The sequence below is a fragment of the Oncorhynchus tshawytscha genome, linkage group LG17 (assembly GCF_018296145.1).
Source record: "Oncorhynchus tshawytscha isolate Ot180627B linkage group LG17, Otsh_v2.0, whole genome shotgun sequence".
Taxonomy (NCBI): domain Eukaryota; kingdom Metazoa; phylum Chordata; class Actinopteri; order Salmoniformes; family Salmonidae; genus Oncorhynchus; species Oncorhynchus tshawytscha.
Genome location: NC_056445.1, coordinates 2,182,293 through 2,204,888, shown reverse-complemented (window position 1 = coordinate 2,204,888; position 22,596 = coordinate 2,182,293). Strand labels below are relative to the sequence as shown.

Here is a 22,596-nt window from a genome sequence, read left to right as displayed (position 1 = left end):
TCAGTAGTCAGCACATCCCACTTACTCCATTCATCCCAAGTAGCTAATAGAGGTTTTAGAAGTCAGCACCTCACCCCTAACTCTATTCATCCCAGGGAGCTAACAGAGGTTTTGGTAGTCTGCACCTCTCCCCTAACTCCATTCATCCCAGGTAGCTAACAGAGGTTTTAGTATTCAGTACCACACCCTAACTCCATTCATCCCAGGTAGCTAACAGAGGTTTTAGTAGTCAGCACCTCCCCCCCTAACTCCCTTCATCCCAGGTAGCAAACAGGTTTTAGTAGTCAGCACCTCACCCCCTAACTCCATTAATCTCAGGTAGTTAACAGGGGTTTTAGTAGTCAGCACCTCCCCCCTAACTCCATTCATCCCAAGTAGCTAACAGAGGATTTAGTAGTCAGCACCTCACCCCCTAACTCCATTCATCCCTGGTAGCTAACAGACGATTTAGTAGTTAGCACCTCCCCCCAAAACTCAATTCATCCCAGTTAGCTGACACAGGTTTTAGTAGTTAGCACCTCCCCCCTTACGCCATTCATCCCTGGTAGCTGACAGCAGTTTTTGTCGTAAGCACCTCCCCCCATAACTACATTCATCCCAGGTAGCTAACAGACGTTTTAGTAGTTAGCACCTCCCCCCTAACTCCATTCATCCCAGGTAGCTAACAGGGGTTTTAGTAGCTAGCACCTCCCCCCTAACTCCATTCATCCCAAGTAGCTAACAGAGGTTTTAATAGTCAGCACCTCCCCCTAACTCCATTCATCCCAGGTAGCTAATAGAGGTTTTAGTAGTCAGCACCTCCCTCCTAACGCCATTCATACCAGGTAGCTAATTGAGGGTTTAGTAGTCAGTACCTCACCCCCTAAAATCCATACATCCCAGGTAGCTAACAGAGGTTTTAGTAGTCAGCACCTCCCCCCTAACTCCATTCATACCAGGTAGCTAACAGAGGTTTTGGTAGTCAGCGCCTCCCCCTAACTCCATTCATCCCAGGTACCTAACAGAGGTTTTAGTAGTCAGCACCTCCCCCTCTAACTCCCTTCATCCCAGGTAGCAAACAGGTTTCAGTAGTCAGCACCTCACCCCCTAACTCCATTAATCCCAGGTAGTTAACAGAGGTTTTAGGAGTCAGCACCTCCCCCTAACTCCATTCATCCCAGGAAGCTAACAGAGGTTTTAGTAGTCAGCACCTCCCCCTAACTCCCTTCATCCCAGGTAGCAAACAGGTTTTAGTAGTCAGCACCTCACCCCCTAACTCCATTAATCTCAGGTAGTTAACAGGGGTTTTAGTAGTCAGCACCTCCCCCCTAACTCCATTCATCCCAAGTAGCTAACAGAGGTTTTAGTAGTCAGCACCTCACCATTAACTCCATTCATCCAAGGTAGTTTATATAAGTTTTAGTAGTCAGCACCTCCCTCCTAACGCCATTCATACCAGGTAGCTAATTGAGGGTTTAGTAGTCAGTACCTCACCCCCTAAAATACATACATCCCAGGTAGCTAACAGAGGTTTTAGTAGTCAGCACCTCCCCCCTAACTCTATTCATCCCAGGGAGCTAACAGAGGTTTTGGTAGTCTGCACCTCTCCCCTAACTCCATTCATCCCAGGTAGCTAACAGAGGTTTTAGTATTCAGTACCACACCCTAACTCCATTCATCCCAGGTAGCTAATATAGGTTTTAGTAGTCAGCACCTCCCCCCTAACTCAATTCATCCTTGGTAGCTAACAGAGGCTTTAGTTGTCAGCACCTCCCCTCCAAACTCCATTCATCCCAGTTAGCAAACAGAGATTTAAGTAGTCAGCACCTCACCCCTAACTCTATTCACATCAGGTAGCTAACAGAGGTTAAAGTAGGCAGCACCTCACCCCCTAACTCCATTCATCCCAGGTAGCTAACATGGTTATGAGTAGGCAGCAACTCACCCCCTAACCCCATTCATCACAGGGAGCTAAAAGAGGTTTTGTCGTCAGCACCTCCCCCATAACTCAAATATTACCAGGTAGCTAACAGAAGTTTTAGTAGTCAGCACCTCCCCCCTAACTCAATTCATCCCAGGTAGCTAATATAGGTTTTAGTAGTCAGCACCTCTCCCCTAACTCAATTCATCCCAGGTAGCTAACAGAGGTTTTAGTTGTCAGCACCTCCCCTCCAAACTCCATTCATCCCAGGTAGCTAACAGAGGTTAAAGTATGCAGCACCTCACCCCCTAACTCCATTCATCCCAGGTAGCTAACATGGTTATGAGTAGGCAGCACCTCACCCCCTAACCCCATTCATCCCAGGGAGCTAAAAGAGGTTTTAGTCGTCAGCACCTCCCCCATAACTCAAATATTACCAGGTAGCTAACATAAGTTTTAGTAGTCAGCACCTCCCCCTTAACTCCATTCATACCAGGTAGCTAAAAGAGGTTTTAGTAGTCAGCAGCTCACTTCCTAACTCCATTCATCCCAGGTAGCTAACAGACGTTTTAGTAGTCAGCACCCGACCCACTACCTCCATTCATCCCAAATAGCTAACAGAGGTTTTAGTAGTCAGCACCTCACCCCCTAACTCCACTCTGATTTCAGACGACCTACACAATTTATACACAATACACAATCTATATACAAAAATAATTGCTTCTGTTTTTTCTAAGTGCAGAGATAGCTTATTATCTCCAAGCCATTTGCTTATGTTAGTAAGCTCTGTGCTAAGTATGCTCTCCAACGTAGTTTTACTTTTGTGAGACACCAGAAGTGTCGTCATTCGCAAAAAGAAAAAGACAGCAAGAACAAGCATCTTTCATATCGTTAATATACAATAAAAACAGCAGAGGCCCATGCACGCTCCCCTGTGGAACGCCACAACTCATTGGTTTTGCCTGAGACAGTGAACCATTAACCTCTACTATTTGCTTTTTTCCAGATAAATAGGACTTTACCCAGCCTAGAGTGATACTGCTTAACCCCAGTCCCTCCAGTTTGGAGATAAGGAGACAGTGGTTAACTGTATCAAAGGCCTCCTGTAGGTCAAGCAGTACCACACAGATTTCCCTCATCAATCTCTTTCCTGATGAAGTCAGTCAAGTAAAGTTGTCTTGATTCAGTGGAGTATGTTTTTCTAAAACCCGTATGAAAATCATACATTAGACCCTGTTTGTTAACATATTCATACATTTGCTCATGTACAGTTGGTGATGTGGACACTATGGAACTTGACCCTCTCCACTTCAGCCCCGTCAATGTTAATAGGGGCCTGTTCAGGGGGCTGTAGTGGGGCTGTAGTGGAGCAGGCTGAGAGCTTCAAGTTTCTTGGCGTCCACATCACCAACCAACTAACATGGTCCAAGCACACCAAGACAGTTGTGAAGAGGGCACGACAAAACCTTCTCCCCATCAGGAGACTGAAAAGATTTGGCATGGGTCCTCAGATCCTAAAAAGGTTCTACAGCTGCACCATCAAGAGTATCCTGATGGGTTGTATCACTGCCTGGTATGGCAACTACTCAGCTTCCGCCCTCAAGGCACTACATAGGGTAGTGCATATGGGCCAGTACATCACTGTGGCCAAGCTTCCTGCCATCCAGGACCTGTATACCAGGCTGTGTCAGAGAAAGGCCCTAAAAATGTTCAAAGACTCCAGCCACCCTAGTCATAGACTGTTCTCTCTGCTCCCGCACCACAAGCGGTACCAGAGAGCCAAGTCTAGGTCCAAGAGGCTTCTAAACAGCTTCTATCCCCAAGCCATAAGACTCCTGAACATCTAATCAAATGGCTACCCAGACTATTTGCATTACCCCCCCCTTTACGCTGCTGCTACTCTCTGTTATTATCGATGCATAGTCCCTTCAATAACTCTACCTACATGTACATATTAACTCAATTACCTTGACCCACCTGTGCCCTGGCACATTGATTCTGTACCGGTACCCCCTGTATATAGCCTCGCTATTGTTATTTTACTGCTGCTCTTTAATTATTTGTTAGTTTTTTTTCTCATTTTTTTGAGGTATTTTTCTTCAAACGGCATGGTTGGTTAAGGGCTTGTAAGTAGGCATTTCACTATAAGGTTGTATTCGGCTCATGTGACAAATAAAATGTGTTTTGATTAGATTTTTCCTATAGTCCACGATCAGCTCCTTTGTCTTGCTCATATTAGGGAGAGGTTGATGTCCTGGCACCACACTGCCAGGTCTCTGACCTCCTCCCCATACTGCCCTACCAAGTGAAAAGGCAGTAACTGCTCATAGTGTGGAACTGAGAAAAAGGGCTTTTATTTACCTTGGTTTCACAGTAACTTTATGCAGTTACTGCTAACATGACCCCCATTTTCTCCAAAACACAATAGAATAGAGGCAGGATACTTGTCCACATGATTAAGCATGTATTTAATGTAGCAAAAATTACATTAACCAATTTTCGACCAAATGAGCAGTTACTGCCTTTTTGCTTAGTAGGGCAGCATAGGCTGTCTCATCGTTGTCGGTGATCAGGCTGTTGTGTCTTCAGAAAACTTAATAATGGTGTTGGAGTCGTGCTTGGCCACACAGTCGTGGGTGAACATTGAGTATAGGAGGGGACTAAGCACGCACCACTGAGGGGCCCCAGTGTTGAGGATCAGCGTGGCAGATGTGTTGTTGCCTACCCTTACCACCTGGGGGCGGCCCGTCAGAAAGTCCAGGATTCAGTTGCAGATCGAGGTGTTTAGTCAGAGAGAGGTTCCTTAGCTTAGTGATGAACTTTGTGGGCACTATGGAGTTGAATGCTGCGCTGTAGTCAATGAACAGCATTCTCACATAGGTGTTCCTTTTGTACAGGTGGGAAAGGGCAGTGTGAAGTGCGATTGAGATTGCGTAATCTGTGGATCTGTTGGGGCAGTATCGAATTGAAGTGCTTCTAGGGTTTCCGGCATGATGGTGTTGATGTGAGCCATGACCAGCCTTTCAAAGTACTTCATGGCTACCGATGAAATGCTTTGAAGTGCAATCAGTGTAAATGAAGGGGAGGAAACAGGTTAAATACGGATTTGTAAACCTTGAGCCAATTGAGTCATGGATTGTGTATGTGTGCCATTGATATGGTGAATGGGGAAGACAAAATATTTAAGTGCCTTTGAACGGGGTATGGTAGTAGGTGCCAGGAACACTGGTTTGTGTCAAGAACTACACGGCTTCTGGGTTTTTCACTGCAGTTTCCTGTGTGTATCAAAAATGGTCCATCCTCCAAAGGACATCCAGCCAACTTGACAGAACTGTGGGGGACTCGTGCAACTAGGAAGGTGTTCTTAATGTTTTGTGCACTCAGTGCACATTTCTATTTGATTAAACATGTATTGTTTTAAATATAGCCTGCACAATCACTTTCAGCGCTATAGTATTTGCGTAAAATTTGTGTAAACTTTTAATAATAAGAAGAATACGTCAAATTATCCATACATTTTTTCAGAGGTGGGTTCAATGCTGTGAAAAACAGTTATATTGCACTAGAGTCCTAAAACAAATAAAATCCGAGATCGTGCTGCCAGCATAACATCCTGCTACTAGTAGAACGGTAATGTCACGAGTTATATAAACGTCTGCGGGCTAGGAACTCATTTTATCAGCAAACATGTTTCCAGACGGATTAAATTGGCAAGGGATCAAGCTAGAGTTGCTGGCAAAATGGAAGTGTAAGCATTTTCTGACTATTTATTTCATCGACATAGATTTATGTTAAAATGGTGTAACTGTTGTGCGTAGTTGTTGTCTTGTGAAATATATAGCTAGCTTTTCCTGTAAAGACTCAGCAGTGCACGCAACAAACGGTGATTATAAAACAAAGATGATAGCTAGGCCTACATCTTATTGCCTGGATGCCTTGTGCCTGATCATGACGAGTATGGAATCATGTATTTTTTTTCAGCTAAATAACCAGAGTAGGTACTACTAGTTAGTTATGTCTTATAAAGTGGTTTTCTCTGGCACAAACATGTTGTCCTCCGATTACCAGTATGCAGGTTGGCGTTTATTATTCTCAGTTTATTATTCCCAGTCTTGTCCTGGAGTCAGAACTGAGCGATTTCCCCTTAAACCATAGATGGGCAGGATGCAAAGTTAAAATTGGCTTATTGGTCATAATTTAAATTTGGGGTTATGCATTCGGCTTAACAGTGTGGTTAAGGTTCGGTTTGAAATCAGATTTTATGACTTTGTGGCTGTGCCAGTTAGTGACCAGTCTCCAGTTCTGCGTCCAGAAAAATTTTCATGATGAAAAACGCTAACCTGCTGGTTCAAGACTATTTAAAGAATACATTTAGACTTTAGGAAATCTCACAAATCAACAAAGATTACCACTATAAAACATTTTCACTTGTTGAGTGTACTACATACTTGACTCAATCTCATGGCATTACACCGTAAGATATTAGACCTTTTCAATCGTCTGTCTCATATTTATCATTCAGGAAGGATGCCAATGCTGCTATGCTCAGCAACTATGAGGTAATTTATATTATTTGGCTGTGGCCCATTGTATTATTTTTTTTGTGTCATTTTTGACATGTTATATGTTACTGTATTTGCATCCCGTCCCTCCCTCCCTCTGTATTTCTTTCTGTCTCATGCACTCCCTCCCCCCACTGTATTTATTTCTGTCCCCCATCACTGTATATGCATCGTGTCTCTCCCTCCCTCTGTATTTCTTTCTGTCTCATGCACTCCCTCCCCCACTGTGTTTGTTTCTGTCCCCCCCATCACTGTATTTGCATCCCGTCTCTCCTTCCCTTCCTCTGCATTTCTTTCTGTCTCATGCACTACCTCCCCATCACTCTTTTTCTCACTCACTCCCCCTCTATCTCCCTCTCAATCTTTCTCTCTCCTAGGTGTACCAGCTCCTGACAGATCTGAAGGAACAGAGAAAGGACAGTGGGAAGAACAAACACAGCGCTGGACAACAGAACCTCAACACCATCATGTACGAGGTTTGTAGCACACCGCAGAACCTCAACATTTTTTGTATGAGGTTAGTACCACGATGGGTACACACTCACAAACACACTGTAGCCAGAAACCAGCAGAACTTAATGTATAGGGTTTGCAGCAGACACACACCTGTTTTCTCTCTTTCCAGACGCTGAAGTACCTGTCCAAGACTCCGTGCAGCAGGCAGAACCCAGAGACTGTCAAGAACTTCCTTACCACCATGGTGCCTCACAAACTCACTAAGTGAGTGGCAAAACACACACACTACCCACTCCTCCTACCCCCTGTGTAATCTCTGTCAAACACAAATGTAACTGTTTACATGCCATTGAACATGACATGTCATTCGGAAACATTACACACACACCCAGACAGTGATATGTGTGTTTGTCCATAGGGCTGAGAAGCTACAGCTACTGAACCACAGACCAGAGACTGCTGTAGAGATCCAACTGGTGAGACCACGCTTATCCTTCACTCTTTATTCACTTACTCTCCTCCCTTTCTCACCCTTTCTCCTACTTATCTCCTTCTATCCTACACTAGTGTTTGTTGTGGGTGAGATTATCTCTGTCTGTGTGTGTAGATGGTAGAGGAGAGTGAGGAGCGGTTATCAGAGGAGCAGATTGAGGAGCTCATTCAGAAGGTCACAGACGTGCTCCCAGGCGACCCAGAACAAGAAGGCGCTACCCCCAGCAATGAAACAGAGATGGAAGAGGGCATTGACCAATAGCCACGAGTCCTGATGGAGCTTGTCTGTTACTGAGGGAGGGAGCCTGAGCTGAACAGGAGTCAAAATGGTGTAAAGAAAACACTGGAAATCCACTTTCATGCTCCTTTGGGTGCTCTGGACTGGACATGGAAGTATGCAGAATGGAATACTGTCAGATATTACCATTGACAGTAACAAGACTGTTCCCATTCTTCTCTGCATTACTAACCTACCTGTCTGCTTGGTTCAACTTCAGCTCTTAGTCCTTCTGTGTTTACAGCACTGTTTCTTAACTAGTGTGTTCTGGAATCCACTTGCACTTACAGAAGATAGTTTTAGTGATCTCCTGTACTACATGCTTTCATATAGTTAGCAGATTACAACGGGCTAATGTGAAGCTCCATTAACCATTACAGGTTAGGTACTGTTTGCGGCGTATCACAGAATTTCCGACCAACCTTGGTGACACTTACTCAATTTCCGACTTGGAAAACAACCAATGTCTTCCTAAACGCCAATGTCGAGTTGCAGGGGCTTTGTTTGAATTTAGAAAATGCTCTGTTATTAAATAAATTCTTTGCTCCATGAAGTAATCCAAAAATGTGTACGCCGCCATCTTGTCTATTTCAAGTCTTCTCACTCATTGATCGAGACAGGGGAGTGTCATGACATGCAGCACTTTGTGGTGGAGACCTACCTCTCGATCAATGAGAGAAGATTTTAAATGGTTAAGATGGCGACGTACACATTGTTGGATTACTTCATGGAGCAGAACTTTTATTTCATTGAATAACCGATTTTCTAAATTAAATTATGAACTGATGGTTCGAGGCCTGAATGCTGTGGTATTTAACTATGCAAGTCAGTTGAGAACAAATTCTTATTCTCAATGACGGCCTAGGAACAGTGGGTTAAATGCCTTATTCAGGGGCAGAATGACAGATTTGTACCTTGTCAGTTCGGGATTAGATCTAGCACCTTTCGGTTACTAGTCCAACGCTCTAACCACTAGGCTACGCTGCCGCCCCGACCATATACCATGGGTATGACAACGTTACATTTTTACTGTTCTATTTACGTTGGTAACCAGTTTATCATAGCAATAAGACACCTTGTGGGTTTATGGTATATGGGCTGTATCCAGGCACTCTGCGTTGCGCATAAGAACAGCCCTTAGCCATGGTATATTGGCCATATACCACACCCCCTCATGCCTTATTGCTTAAACGAACCCCTGCAACTAGACATAGATGTTTATAAGACATTGATTGTCTTCCAAGTTGGGAATTTTAGACGTATCGATAGTCTGGCTAAGGTTGGTTGAAAATTCTCTGTTACACCAAACAGTACCTATCAGCCAGCTGGAACAGAGTAATGGTCTGACGAGGCAATATTTGTAATAACTAGCTTTCATAGTACAGTGAATGGAACATAGCTAGACAGAAGCACACGCTTGGTGTGTTCAGAGAGAACAGTCAGGGATCACAGTTTTGACGGCACCCACACTGTCCTCTACAAAGCACTGTTGCTTTCAGATGCCATAAAATGGGGTAGAAGGTAGACTTGTTTTGTATTTTGTTTGACAACCATACATTGGATAAATATACTTGTTTCTTTGTAAATCCATTTGCCTAATAAAATCAAAGGCATACCGTATGCGTTTGCCTTTGTGGATGAATGTTGGCGCGTGAGAGCGGTTCGCTTTTCAAAGTGTTGCATTATGGGGATACATTTTGTCTGACTTGCGCCTACATGTCGACTGCATGAACTTCACAAGAACCATGTGATCAAAGCTCATGAAGTTTCGACTGCAATCAACTTCAATTTTCTGCAGTTGCTCCTCCTCAGATGCAACTTGCCTGCATTGTGGGAGGCACTATTTGTCAATCATTTTTTTTTTATTTTACCCATGGGAACAAATATGTGACAAACAGGAAGCAACTTTGCCATGATTCATATGCGTATTGTGGAGATGTACAAATTAATGTGATATTTGAGGCTCTCTCCCCAATTGATAGGAGCAACCATGGCTGAGCTGTGAAGTGGTAGGCTGCACAAGCTCACAAAACGGGACTGCTGAAGCGCGTAGTGTGTTTTAACAAACGTCTGACCTCGGGTGTCTCCAAACTGCCTCTGGATGCAAAGCCAGCACAATAACTGTTTGTCGGGAGCTTCATGAAATGGTTTTCCATGGCCGAGCGTAAGATCGCCATGCCAAGTGTTGGTTGGAGTTGTCTAAAGCTCGCCGCCATTGAACTCTGGAGCAGTGGAAATGCGTTCTCTGGAGTGATGAATCACGCTTCACCATACGGCAGTCCGACGGACTTATCTGGGTTTGGCGGATGCCAGGAGATCGCTACCTGCCCCAATGCGTAGTGCCAATTGTGAAGTTTGGTGGAGGAGGAATAATGGTCTGGGGGTGTTTTGCATGGTTTGGGCTAGGCCCTTTTAGATCCAGTGAAGGGAAATCTTAACGCTACAGCATACAATGACATTCTAGACGATTCTGTGCTTGCAACTTTGTGGCAACAGTTTGGGGAAGGCCCTTTCCTGTTTCAGCATGATGATGCCCCCACGCACAAAGGGAGGTCTATACAGAAATGGTTTGTCGATCGGTGTGAAAGAAATTGACTGGATTGCACAGAGCCCTGACCTCAGCCCCATTGAACACTTTTGGGATGAATTGGAACAACGACTGCGAGGCAGTCCTAATCGCCCAACATCAGAGCCCAACATCAGAGCCCGACCTTACTGCTCTTGTGGCTGAATGGAAGCAATCCCCGCTGCAATGTTCCAACATCTAGTGGAAAGCTTTCCCAGAAGAGTGGAGGCTGTTATAGCAGCAGCAAAGGGTGGACCAACTCCATATTAATGCCCATGATTTTGGAATGAGATGTTTGTCGTGCAGGTGTCCACCATTTGTCATGTAGTGTATGTAAAAACTCATTTTTTTTGCCGCTTAGGCCCAGACCCTGACTCAGACAATTGTCCAGTCACATTTATTTACAGTATTTTGCAGCGAGGTAGCAGGGTCCTGAATCCTCCTGTGGTTGCATTTAAAAAAAACACAGTGGGGCAAAAAAGTATTTAGTAAGCCACCAATTGTACAAGTTCTCCCACTTAAAAAGATGAGGCCTGTAATTTATCAGGTACACTTCAACTATGACAGACAAAATGAGAAGAAACAATTCCAGAAAATCACATTGTAGGATTTTTATGAATTTATTTGCAGATTATGGTGGAAAATAAGTATTTGGTCAATAAAAAGTTTCTCAATACTTTTATATACCCTTTGTTGGCAATGACAGAGGTGAAGACTTACAGAAAACGTTTGACAAGGTTTTCACACACTGTTGCTGGTTTTTTGGCCCATTCCTCCATGCAGATCTCCTCTAGAGCAGTGATGTTTTGGGGCTGTTGCTGGGCAACACGGATTTTCAACTCCCTCCAAATATTTTCTATGGGGTTGAGATCTAGAGACTGGCTAGGCCACTCCAGGACCTTGAAATGCTTCTTACGAAGCCACTCCTTCGTTGCCCGGGCGGTGTGTTTGGGATCATTGTCATGTTGAAAGACCCAGCCACGTTTCATCTTCAATGCCCTTGCTGATGGTAGGCTTTGTTACTTTGGTCCCAGCTCTCTGCAGGTCATTCACTAGGTCCCCCCGTGTGGTTCTGGGATTTTTGCTCACCGTTCTTGTGATCATTTTGACCCCACAGGGTGAGATCTTGCGTGGAGCCCCAGATCGAGGGAGATTATCAGTGGTCTTGTATGTCTTCCATTTCCTAATAATTGCTCCCACAGTTGATTTCTTCAAACCAAGCTGCTTACCTATTGCAGATTCAGTCTTCCCAGCCTGGTGCAGGTCTACAATTTTGTTTCTGGTGTCCTTTGACAGCTCTTTGGTCTTGGCCATAGTGGAGTTTGGAGTGTGACTGTTTGAGGTAGTGGACAGGTCTTTTATACTGATAACAAGTTCAAACAGGTGCCATTAATACAGGTAACGAGTGGAGGACAGAGGAGCCTCTTAAAGAAGAAGTTACAGGTCTGTGAGAGCCAGAAATCATGCTTGTTTGTAGGTGACCAAATACTTATTTTCCACCATAAATTCGCAAATAAATTCATAAAAAATCCTACAATGTGATTTTCTGGATTTTTTTCTTCTCATTTGTCTGTCATAGTTGAAGTGTACCTATGATAAATTACAGGCCTCTCATCTTTTTAAGTGGGAGAACTTGCACAATTGGTGGCTGACTAAATACTTTCTTGCCCCACTATATGATGAACAGAGAGTAGCAGTAGTGTAAAAAGAGGGGTTGGCGGGTGGTGGGACACAATGCAGATAGCCTGGTTAGCCAATGTGCGGTAGCACTGGTTGGTTGGGTTAATTGAGGTAGTATGTACATGAATGTATAGTTAAAGTGACTATGCATATAAGAAAACTGAGAGAAGCAGCAGCGTAAAAGAGGGGTTGGGGTGGGGCACACAATGCAAATGGTAAGGGTAACCATTTGGTTACCTGTTCAGGAGTCTTATGGCTTGAGGGTAAAAACTGTTGAGAAGCCTTTTTGTCCTAGACTTGGCACTTGTACCGCTTGTCATGTGGTAGTAGAGAGAACAGTCTATGGCTGGGGTCTTTGACAATTTTCAGGGCCTTCCTCTGACACCGCCTGGTGTAGATTTCCTGGGTGGCAGGCAGCTTTGCCCCAGTGATGTACTGGGCCGTACGCACTACCCTCTGAAGTGCCTTGCGGTCGGAGGCCGAGCAATTGTCGTACCAGGCAGTGATGCAACTGGTCAGGATGCTCTCGATGTTGCAGCTGTAGATCCTTTTGAGGATCTCAGGACCCATGCCAAATCTTTTTAGTTTGCTGAGGGGAAATAGGCTTTGTTGTGCCCTCTTCACGACTGTATTGGTGTGTTTGGACCATTCTAGTTTGTTGTTGATGTGGACAGCAAGGATTTTGAAGCTCTCAACCTGCTACAGCCCTGTTGATGAGAATGGGGACGTGCTCGGTGCTCCTTTTCCTGTCGTCCACAATCATCTTCTTAGTCTTGGTTATGTTGAGGGATAGGTTGTTATTCTGGCACCACCCGGCCAGGTCTCTGACCTCCTCCCTATAGGCTGTCTCGTCGTTGTCGGTGATCAGGCCTACAACTGTTGTGTCGTCATCAAACTTAATGATGGTGTTGGAGTCGTGCCTGGCCATGCAGTCGTGGGTGAACAGGGAGTACAGGAGGGGACTGAGCATGCACCCCTGGGGAGCTCCAGTGTTGAGGATCAGCGTGGCAGATGTGTTGCTACCTACCCTTACCACCTGGGGGCAGCCTGTCAGGAAGTCCAGGATCCAGTTGGAGGGAGGTGTTTAGTCCCAGTCCTTAGCTTGGTGATGAGCTTTGAGGGTACTATGTTGTTGAACGCTGAGCTGTAGTCAATGAACAGCATTCTCACATAAGTGTTCCTTTTGTCCAGGTTGGAAAGGGCAGTGTTGAGTGCAATAGAGATTGCATCATCTGTGGATCTGTGTGGGCGGTATGCAAATTGGAGTGGGTCTAGTGTTCTGGGATAATGGTGTTGATGTGAGCCATTACCAGCCTTTCAAAGCACTTCATGGCTACGGACGTGAGTGCTATGGGTCTGTAGTCATTTAGGCAGGTTTCCTTTGTGTTCTTGAGCACAGGGACTATGGTGGTCTGCTTGAAGCATGTTGGTATTACAGACCTAATCAGGGACATGTTGAAAATGTCAGTGAAGACACCTGCCAGCTGGTCAGCACATGCCCGGAGCACACGTCCTGGTTGGTAGTCCGTCTGGCCCCGCAGCCTTGTGTATGTTAACCTGTTTAAAGGTCTTACTCACGTCGGCTACGGAGAGCGTGATCACACAGTCGTCCGGAACAGCTGATGCTCTCATGCATGCCTCAGTGTTGCTTGGCTTGAAGCGAGCATAGAAGTGATTTAGCTCGTCTGGTAGGCTCGTGTCACTGGGCAGCTCACGGCTGTGCTTCCCTTTTGTAGTCCGTAATAGTTTGTCCTGCCACATCCGACGAGCGTCGGAGCTGGTGTAGTATGATTCAATCTTAGCCCTGTATTGACGCTTTGCCTGTTTGGTGGTTCGTCGCAGGGCATAGCAGGATTTCTTGTAAGCTTCCGGGTTAGAGTCCCGCACCTTGAAAGCGGCAGCTCTACCCTTTAGCTCAGTGCGAATGTTGCCTGTAATCCATGGCTTCTGGTTGGGTTATGTACTTATAGCCACTGTGGGGATGATGTCTTCAATGCACTTATTGATAAAGCCAGTGACTGATGTGGTGTATTCCTCAATGTCATCGGAAGAATCCCGGAACATGTTCCAGTCTGTGATAGCAAAGCAGTCCTGTAGTTTAGCATCTGCTTCACCTGACCATTTTTTTTATAGACCGAGTCACTGGTGCTTCCTGCTTAAATTTTTGCTTGTAAGCAGGAATCAGGAGGATAGAGTTGTGGTCGGATTTACCAAATGGAGGGCGAGGGAGGGCTTTGTACGCGTCTCTGTGTGTGGAGTACAGGTGATCTAGAATTTTTTTTTTTCCCTCGGGTTGCACATTTAACATGTGGATAGAGATTTGGTAGAAATGATTTAAGTTTCCCTGCATTAAAGTCTCCGGCCACTAGGAGCGCCGCCTCTGGGTGAGTGGTTTCCTGTTTACTTATTTCCTTACACAGCTGACTGAGTGTGGTCTTTGTGACAGCATCTGTCTGTGGTGGTAAATAAACAGCCACGAAAAGTATAGCTGAGAACTCTCTAGGCAAGTAATGTGGCCTGCAGTTTATCACAATATACTCTACTTCAGGCGAGCAAAATCTAAAGACTTCCTTAGATTTCGTGCACCAGCTGTTGTTTACAAATATGCACAGCCCCCCCCCCCCTCTCGTCTTACCGGAGTGTGCTATTCTATCTAGCCGGTGCAGCGTGTATCCCGCTAGCTGAATATCCATGTCGTCATTCAGCCGTGATTCCGTGAAGCATAGGATATTACAGTTTTTGATGTCCCGTTGGTAGGATATTCGTGATCTTACCTCGTCTAGTTTATTGGTTAGTAGACCGTAAAACGGCGGCCATCTCCTCCGGCGCCATTTTCATCTAACTGGGGAAAATAAATTCCTACGTCTTTTGTGAGTAAAATCATTTTTCCAAAATTGATTTGGGTACATTTTTGTGAAGAGATATGAGGGTTGTGATATGGATAATTTTAATAGTAAAATCATTTAAGGGATCAATACATTTTTTTAAAACTTTTATTTCACCTTTATTTAACCAGGTAGGCTAGTTGAGAACAAGTTCTCATTTGCAACTGCGACCTGGTCAAGATAAAGCATAGCAGTGTGAACAGACAACACAGAGTTACACATGGAGTAAACAATTAACAAGTCAACACAGTAGAGAAAAAAAGGGGAGTCTATATACATTGTGTGCAAAAGGCATGAGGTAGGTGAATAATTACAATTTTGCAGATTAACACTGGAGTGATAAATGATCAGATGGTCATGTACAGGTAGAGATATTGGTGTGCAAAAGAGCAGAAAAGTAAATAAATAAAAACAGTATGGGGATGAGGTAGGTAAAAATGGGTGGGCTATTTACCGATAGACTATGTACAGCTGCAGCGATCGGGTAGCTGCTCAGATAGCAGATGTTTGAAGTTGGTGAGGGAGATAAAAGTCTCCAACTTCAGCGATTTTTGCAATTCGTTCCAGTCACAGGCAGCAGAGAACTGGAAGGAAAGGCGGCCAAATGAGGTGTTGGCTTTAGGGATGATCAGTGATCAAGAGTCGGCCCGAGGATTGAACCCTGTGGCACCCCCATAGAGACTGCCAGAGGACCGGACAGCATGCCCTCCGATTTGACACACTGAACTCTGTCTGCAAAGTAATTGGTGAACCAGGCAAGGCAGTCATCCAAAAAACCGAGGCTACTGAGTCTGCCGATAAGAATATGGTGATTGACAGAGTCGAAAGCCTTGGCAAGGTCGATGAAGACGGCTGCACAGTACTGTCTTTTATCGATGGCGGTTATGATATCGTTTAGTACCTTGAGCGTGGCTGAGGTGCCCCCGTGACCGGCTCGGAAACCATATTGCACAGCGGAGAAGGTACGGTGGGATTCGAGATGGTCAGTGACCTGTTTGTTGACTTGGCTTTCGAAGACCTTAGATAGGCAGGGCAGGATGGATATAGGTCTGTAACAGTTTGGGTCCAGGGTGTCTCCCCCTTTGAAGAGGGGGATGACTGCAGCAGCTTTCCAATCCTTGGTGATCTCAGACGATATGAAAGAGAGGTTGAACAGGCTGGTAATAGGGGTTGCGACAATGGCGGCGGATAGTTTCAGAAATAGAGGGTCCAGGTTGTCAAGCCCAGCTGATTTGTACGGGTCCAGGTTTTGCAGCTCTTTCAGAACATCTGCTATCTGGATTTGGTTAAAGGAGAACCTGGAGAGGCTTGGGCGAGTAGCTGCGGGGGGGGGCGGAGCTGTTGGCCGAGGTTGGAGTAGCCAGGCGGAAGGCATGGCCAGCCGTTGAGAAATGCTTGTTGAAGTTTTCGATAACATGGGTTTATCGGTGGTGACCGTGTTACCTAGCCTCAGTGCAGTGGGCAGCTGGGAGGAGGTGCTCTTGTTCTCCATGGACTTCACAGTGTCCCAGAACTTTTTGGAGTTGGAGCTACAGGATGCAAACTTCTGCCTGAAGAAGCTGGCCTTAGCTTTCCTGACTGACTGCGTGTATTGGTTCCTGACTTCCCTGAACAGTTGCATATCGTGGGGACTATTCGATGCTATTGCAGTCTGCCACAGGATGTTTTTGTGCTGGTCGAGGGCAGTCAGGTCTGGAGTGAACCAAGGGCTATATCTGTTCTTAGTTCTGCATAGTTACTTTTAAAGAATGACCAGGCATCCTCAACTGACGGGATGAGGTCAATGTCCTTCCAGGATACCCGGGCCAGGTCGATTAGAAAGGCCTGCTCACAGAAGTGTTTTAGGGAGCGTTTGACAGTGATGAGGGGTGGTCGTTTGACTGCGGCTCCGTATCGGATACAGGCAATGAGGCAGTGATCGCTGAGATCCTGGTTGAAGACAGCGGAGGTGTATTTGGAGGGCCAGTTGGTCAGGATGATGTCTATGAGGGTGCCCTTGTTTACAGATTTAGGGTTGTACCTGGTGGGTTCCTTGATGATTTGTGTGAGATTGAGGGCATCTAGCTTAGATTGTAGGACTGCCGGGGTGTTAAGCATATCCCAGTTTAGGTCACCTAACAGAACAAACTCTGAAGCTAGATGGGGGGCGATCAATTCACAAATGGTGTCCAGGGCACAGCTGGGAGCTGAGGGGGGTCGGTAGCAGGCGGCAACAGTGAGAGACTTATTTCTGGAGAGAGTAATTATTTTAATTAGATGTTCGAACTGTTTGGGTATGGACCTGGAAAGTATGACATTACTTTGCAGGCTATCTCTGCAGTAGACTGCAACTCCTCCCCCTTTGGCAGTTCTATCTTGACGGAAAATGTTATAGTTGGGTATGGAAATCTCAGAATTGTTGGTGGCCTTCCTAAGCCAGGATTCAGACACAGCAAGGACATGGTTGGCAGAGTGTGCTAAAACATTGAGTAAAATAAACTTAGAGAGGAGGCTTCTGATGTTGACATGCATGAAACCAAGGCTTTTTTGATCACAGAAGTCAACAAATGAGGGTGCCTGGGGACACGCAGGGCCTGGGTTTACCTCCACATCACCCGCGGAATAGAGGAGGAGTAGAATGAGGGTGCGGCTAAAGGCTATCAAAACTGGTCGCCTAGAGCGATGGGGACAAAGAATAAAAGGAGCAGATTTCTGGGCGTGGTAGAGTATATTCAGGGCATAATGCGCAGATGGGTATGGTGGGGTGCGGGTACAAATCAAATTTATTTTATTTAGCCCTTCATACATCAGCTGTACAGAAACCCAGCCTAAAACCCCAAACAGCAAGCAATGCAGGTGTAGAAGCACGGTGGCTAGGAAAAACTCCCTAGAAAGGCCAGAACCTAGGAAGAAATCTAGAGAGGAACCAGGCTATGTGGGGTGGCCAGTCCTCTTCTGGCTGTGCCGGGTGGAGATTATAACAGAACATGGCCAAGATGTTCAAATCTTCTTAAATGACCAGCATGGTCAAATAATAATAATCACAGGCAGAACAGTTGAAACTGGAGCAGCAGCACGGCCAGGTGGACTGGGGACAGCAAGGAGTCATCATGCCCGGTAGTCCTGAGGCATGGTCCTAGGGCTCAGGTACTCCGAGAGAGAGAAAGAAAGAGAGAATTAGAGAGAGCATACTTAAATTCACACAGGACACCGGATAGGACAGGAGAAGTACTCCAGATATAACAAACTGACCCTAGCCCCCCGACACATAAACTACTGCTGCATAAATACTGGAGGCTGAGACAGGAGGGGTCAGGAGACACTGTGGCCCCATCCAATGACACCCCCAGGACAGGGCCAAACAGGAAGGATATAACCCCACCCACTTTGCCAAAGCACAGCCCCCACACCACTAGAGGGATATCTTCAACCACCAACTTTGAGACAAGGCCGAGTATAGCCCACAAAGATCTCCACCACGGCACAACCCAAGTGGGGGCGCCAACCCAGACAGGAAGATCACATCAGTGACGCACCCCTCCTAGGGACGGTATGAAAGAGCACTAGTAAGCCAGTGACTCAGCCCCTGTAATGGGGTTAGAGGCAGAGAATCCCAGTGGAAAGAGGGGAACCGGCCAGGCAGAGACAGCAAGGGCGTTCGTTCGTTGCTCCAGAGCCTTTCCGTTCACCTTCACACTCCTGGGCCAGACGACATTCAACCATATGACCCACTGAAGAGATGAGTCTTCAGTAAAGACTTAAAGGTTGAGACCGAGTTTGCGTCTCTCACATGGGTAGGCAGAACATTCCATAAAAATTATAGGAGAAAGCATGGATTAATTTTTCTGCATCATTTTTGGACAGAAAGTTTCTGATTTTTGCAATGTTACGTAGATGGAAAAAAGCTGTCCTTGAAACAGTCTTGATATGTTCTTCAAAAGAGAGATCAGGGTCCAGAGTAACGCCGAGGTCCTTCACAGTTTTATTTGAGACAACTGTACAACCATTAAGATTAATTGTCAGATTCAACAGAAGATCTCTTTGTTTCTTGGGACCTAGAACAAGCATCTCTGTTTTGTCCGAGTTTAAAAGTAGAACGTTTGCAGCCATCCACTTCCTTATGTCTGAAACACATGCTTCTAGCGAGGGCAATTTTGGGGCTTCACCATGTTTCATTGAAATGTACAGCTGTGTGTCATCCGCATAGCAGTGAAAGTTAACATTATGTTTTCGATTTACATCCCCAAGAGGTCAAATATATAGTGAAAACAATAGTGGTCCTAAAACGGAACCTTGAGGAACACCGAAATTTACAGTTGATTTGTCAGAGGACAAATCATTCACAGAGACAAACTGATATCTTTTCGACAGATAAGATCTAAACCAGGCCAGAACTTGTCCGTGTAGACCAATTTGGGTTTCCAAATTGTGGTGATCGATGGTCCTGACAGAGTTGTGCAGACTCAGGACAACTGAGCTTTGAAGGAATACGCAGATTTAAAGAGGAGTCCGTAATTTGCTTTCTAATAATCATCCTCTCTTGGGGAATGCTGCTTTTTAGTTAGCTTTGCGACAGTATCAAAAAGGAATTTAGGATTGTTCTTATTTTCCTAAATTAAGTTGGAAAAATAGGATGATCGAGCAGCAGTAAGGGCTCTTCGATACTGCACGGTACTGTCTTTCCAAGCTAGTCGGAAGACTTCCAGTTTGGTGTGGCGCCATTTGCGTACCAATTTTCTGGAAGCTTGCTTCAGAGCTCGGGCATTTTCTGTATACCAGGGAGCTAGTTTCTTATGAGAAATGTTTTTAGTTTTTCGGGGTTCAACTGCATCTAAGGTATTGCGCAAGGTTAAATTGAGTTCCTCAGGTGGTTAACTGATTTTTGTCCTCTGGCGCCCTTGGGTAGACAGAGGGAGTCTGGAAGGACATCAAGGAATCTTTGTGTTGTCTGTGAATTTATAGCATGACTTTTGATGTTCCTTGGTTGTGTCATATATATATATATTTATATATATGTATTCATACACATAGCTCATATATTATACAGCGCCAAACTAAAACGCCTGACTCAAGTCATTTTACGTACCCCTGCTAAAACAGGAACCAGCTCACACACCCAGCCCCCCTCAGCTCTTTTGTCTCACGACCCCAGGAAACACAGACATTCCATTGCACGAACACATACACCCAGCCATAAAACTGCCCCCTCTCTGTTGTCCTGCCTCACGATCCCCTGACACACAAATACCTTCTTGCATAAACACACACACACCTCACCCCCCCCTCTACTGGTCGGGTGCTCAGAGCAGAAGACTCTGCTGCGCACCAATGGGGCTCCTGCTCTGGCTAGAGCAGGTCCGCCTCCAACCCTTCGAGACCATTCAGAAGGCGACACGACAAGACTCTACCTACTTTATTCAATGTATAAAAATGATTGTAACCTTTGTATAGGTCCCTTTTTCACCTGACTCCATACTGAGTTATATGAACTAGGTCAGTGCACGTTAAACTGCAGGACAAGATATCTTTTGACCCAATAAACTGCCATTTTGCTACAACTGAAATGCACTCTGTCCAGCGTCCATGATTTGGTCTCGTTCTCCTGTATTTGAACATCAACAGTTGGGGTCTGAGCAGATTATTTGTTGCAATTGCAAACGTAATAAAATGGTGGTCCGATAGTCCAGGATTATGAGGAAAAACATTAAGATCCACAACATTTATTCCATGGGACAAAACTAGGTCCAGAGTATGACTGTGACAGTGAGTAGGTCCAGAGACATGTTTGACAAAACCCACTAAGTCGATGATGGCTCCGAAAGCCTTTTGGAGTGGGTCTGTGGACTTTTCCATGTGAATATGAAAGTCACCAAAAATTTTAATATTATCTGCTATGATTACCAATAGGAATTCAGGGAACTCAATGAGGAACGCTGTATATGGCCCAGGAAGCCTGTAAACAGTAGCTATAAAAAGTGATTGAGTAGGCTGCATAGATTTCATGATTAGAAGCTCAAAAGATGAAAACGGCATTTTTTTTTTTGTAAATTGAAATTTGCTATCGTAAATGTTAGCAACACCTCCGCCTTTGCGGGATGCACGGGGGATATGGTCACTAATGTAGCCAGGAGGTGAGGCCTCATTTAACACAGTAAATTCATCAGGCTTATGCCATGTTTCAGTCAGGCCAATCACATCAAGATTATGATCAGTGATTAGTTCATTGACTATAATTACCTTTGAAGTAAGGGATCTAACATTAAGTAGCCTTATTTTGAGATGTGAGGTATCATGATCTCTTTCAATAATGACAGGAATGGAGGAGGTCTTTATCCTAGGGAGATTGCTAAGGCGAACACCGCCATGTTTAGTTTTGCCCAACCTAAGTCGAGGCACAGACACTGTCTCAGCGGAGGTAAGCCCAGGCACTGGGTGATGATAAGAGAGGTTGTATCTCTGGACATGCTGGTTGCAATGGGTGAGGTCACCGCATGTGTGGGAGGTGGGACAAAGGAGGTATCAGAGGTATGAATAGTGGAACTAGGGGCTCCATTGTAAACTAAAACAATGCTAACTAACCTGAACAACAGTATACAAGGCATATTGACATTTGAGAGAGACATACAGCGAGGCATAAAGTAATCGCAGGTGTTGATTGGGAGAGCTAGCTAAAACAACAACAGCTAATCAGCTAACACAACAACAGCAGGTAAAATGGCGATGACTAGGCAGAGAGGGTCGGATTAACTACACACAAGAGTCTGAGTTCGCGGCTGTGGCCGACAGATAAAAAATAAATAAACAGAATGGAGTACCGTGATTAAAGGACAGTCCAGCAGGCATCAGCTATGTAGCCAAGTGATCATAGTGTCCAGGGGGCAGCAGTAGATGGAACAGGGAAGCCGCCATTACTCTAGCGACACGGCGTTTAAAGTGCGTCTGCTCCGACGGAGGCCGGTTGAAGGCACAGCGGATGGAGTATTCTTCGGCAGACCAGTCGTGGTGGTGCGGTGGGGCGCCGTGTCGACAGAGAATCCAAGCCAGATGGCAAAAGAGGTATTGTAGAATTTAGTTTGCTAGCCGGGAGATGCGCCTGGCTCACAGCTAACTGGTGCTAGCTTCGTGGCAGTGGCGTTAGCCACTATAGCCAATCGGTAGCAGCGGTGATCCGGTGCCAAGGTCCAGAGTTTACAGCAAGGATCTGGTGGAGTATTGGGCTCTAGCCGTGTATGAGTGGGGTTCGGGTGAACAGCTGAGTAGGCCGAGAGGTGGGCCTCAGGGATAGCTTCGGTACTGGATGCCACGGTGAGTGCAAGCTAGCTGTGAGCTAGCTAGCTGCAGGCTGTGAGCTAGCTAGCTGCAAGCTAGCTGTGACGATCAGAAGTAGTGGTCCAGGGATTACGGCAGGAATCCGGCGTTGTTGTGGAGACAGTCCGATACTGGTAGACTAGCGAGTATTATCCAGGCTAAAAACAGGGCCTATATCTGTGCAGAAGGTAAAAGCCGCTAGCAGTGGCTAACAATGACTAATAGCTTGTAGCTAATTAGCTGGTTAGCTTCTGGAGGTTCTTGAATGTGTTCTAAAATTGAAAATAATAGCGATTCCATATCACATTGGGTTAGGCAGGTTACCGGAAGGTATAATCAAATTAAAAATCGAAAAGAGCTTGAAAATTAATTGAAATATATATACAAAAAAAATATGAAAAATACAAAAGTACACGAGAGGACAAACAAACACGACTTCACTGCTACGCCATCCTGGATAACCTGCAGTCAGGTCCTCACCGAATCTAAAT

At 45.4% G+C, this 22,596-nt stretch overlaps 2 protein-coding genes across 3 annotated transcripts in view; one reads left to right on the top strand and one right to left on the bottom strand.

Annotated features, from left to right (window-relative positions):
* LOC121838636 (NLR family CARD domain-containing protein 3-like) overlaps positions 1–22,596 on the bottom strand; it is a 733,752-nt gene that overhangs the window by 293,550 nt on the left and 417,606 nt on the right. The gene's annotated exons all lie outside the window — the stretch shown is intronic.
* Positions 5,529–8,481, top strand: LOC112216709 (calcitonin gene-related peptide-receptor component protein). 2 transcript variants are annotated; one of them, XM_024376721.2, is made up of 6 exons: positions 5,529–5,648; positions 6,423–6,459; positions 6,840–6,938; positions 7,088–7,182; positions 7,337–7,394; positions 7,526–8,481. In XM_024376721.2, the coding sequence occupies exons 1-6, from the start codon at positions 5,641–5,643 to the stop codon at positions 7,670–7,672; spliced, it is 444 nt and encodes a 147-aa protein (XP_024232489.1). In that variant the 5' UTR covers positions 5,529–5,640; the 3' UTR covers positions 7,673–8,481. The 2 variants fall into 2 exon arrangements, with proteins under 2 accessions (XP_024232489.1, XP_024232490.1); XM_024376722.2 differs by lacking the exon at positions 5,529–5,648 and adding an exon at positions 5,675–5,783.

What these genes read in the sequence shown, in the direction of transcription:
- LOC112216709 (XM_024376721.2), top strand. An exon ending in CTATGCTCAGCAACTATGAG is followed by an intron (nt 6,460 to 6,839) that starts GTAATTTATATT and finishes TCTCTCTCCTAG; the next exon opens with GTGTACCAGCTCCTGACAGA. An exon ending in CTGCTGTAGAGATCCAACTG is followed by an intron (nt 7,395 to 7,525) that starts GTGAGACCACGC and finishes CTGTGTGTGTAG; the next exon opens with ATGGTAGAGGAGAGTGAGGA.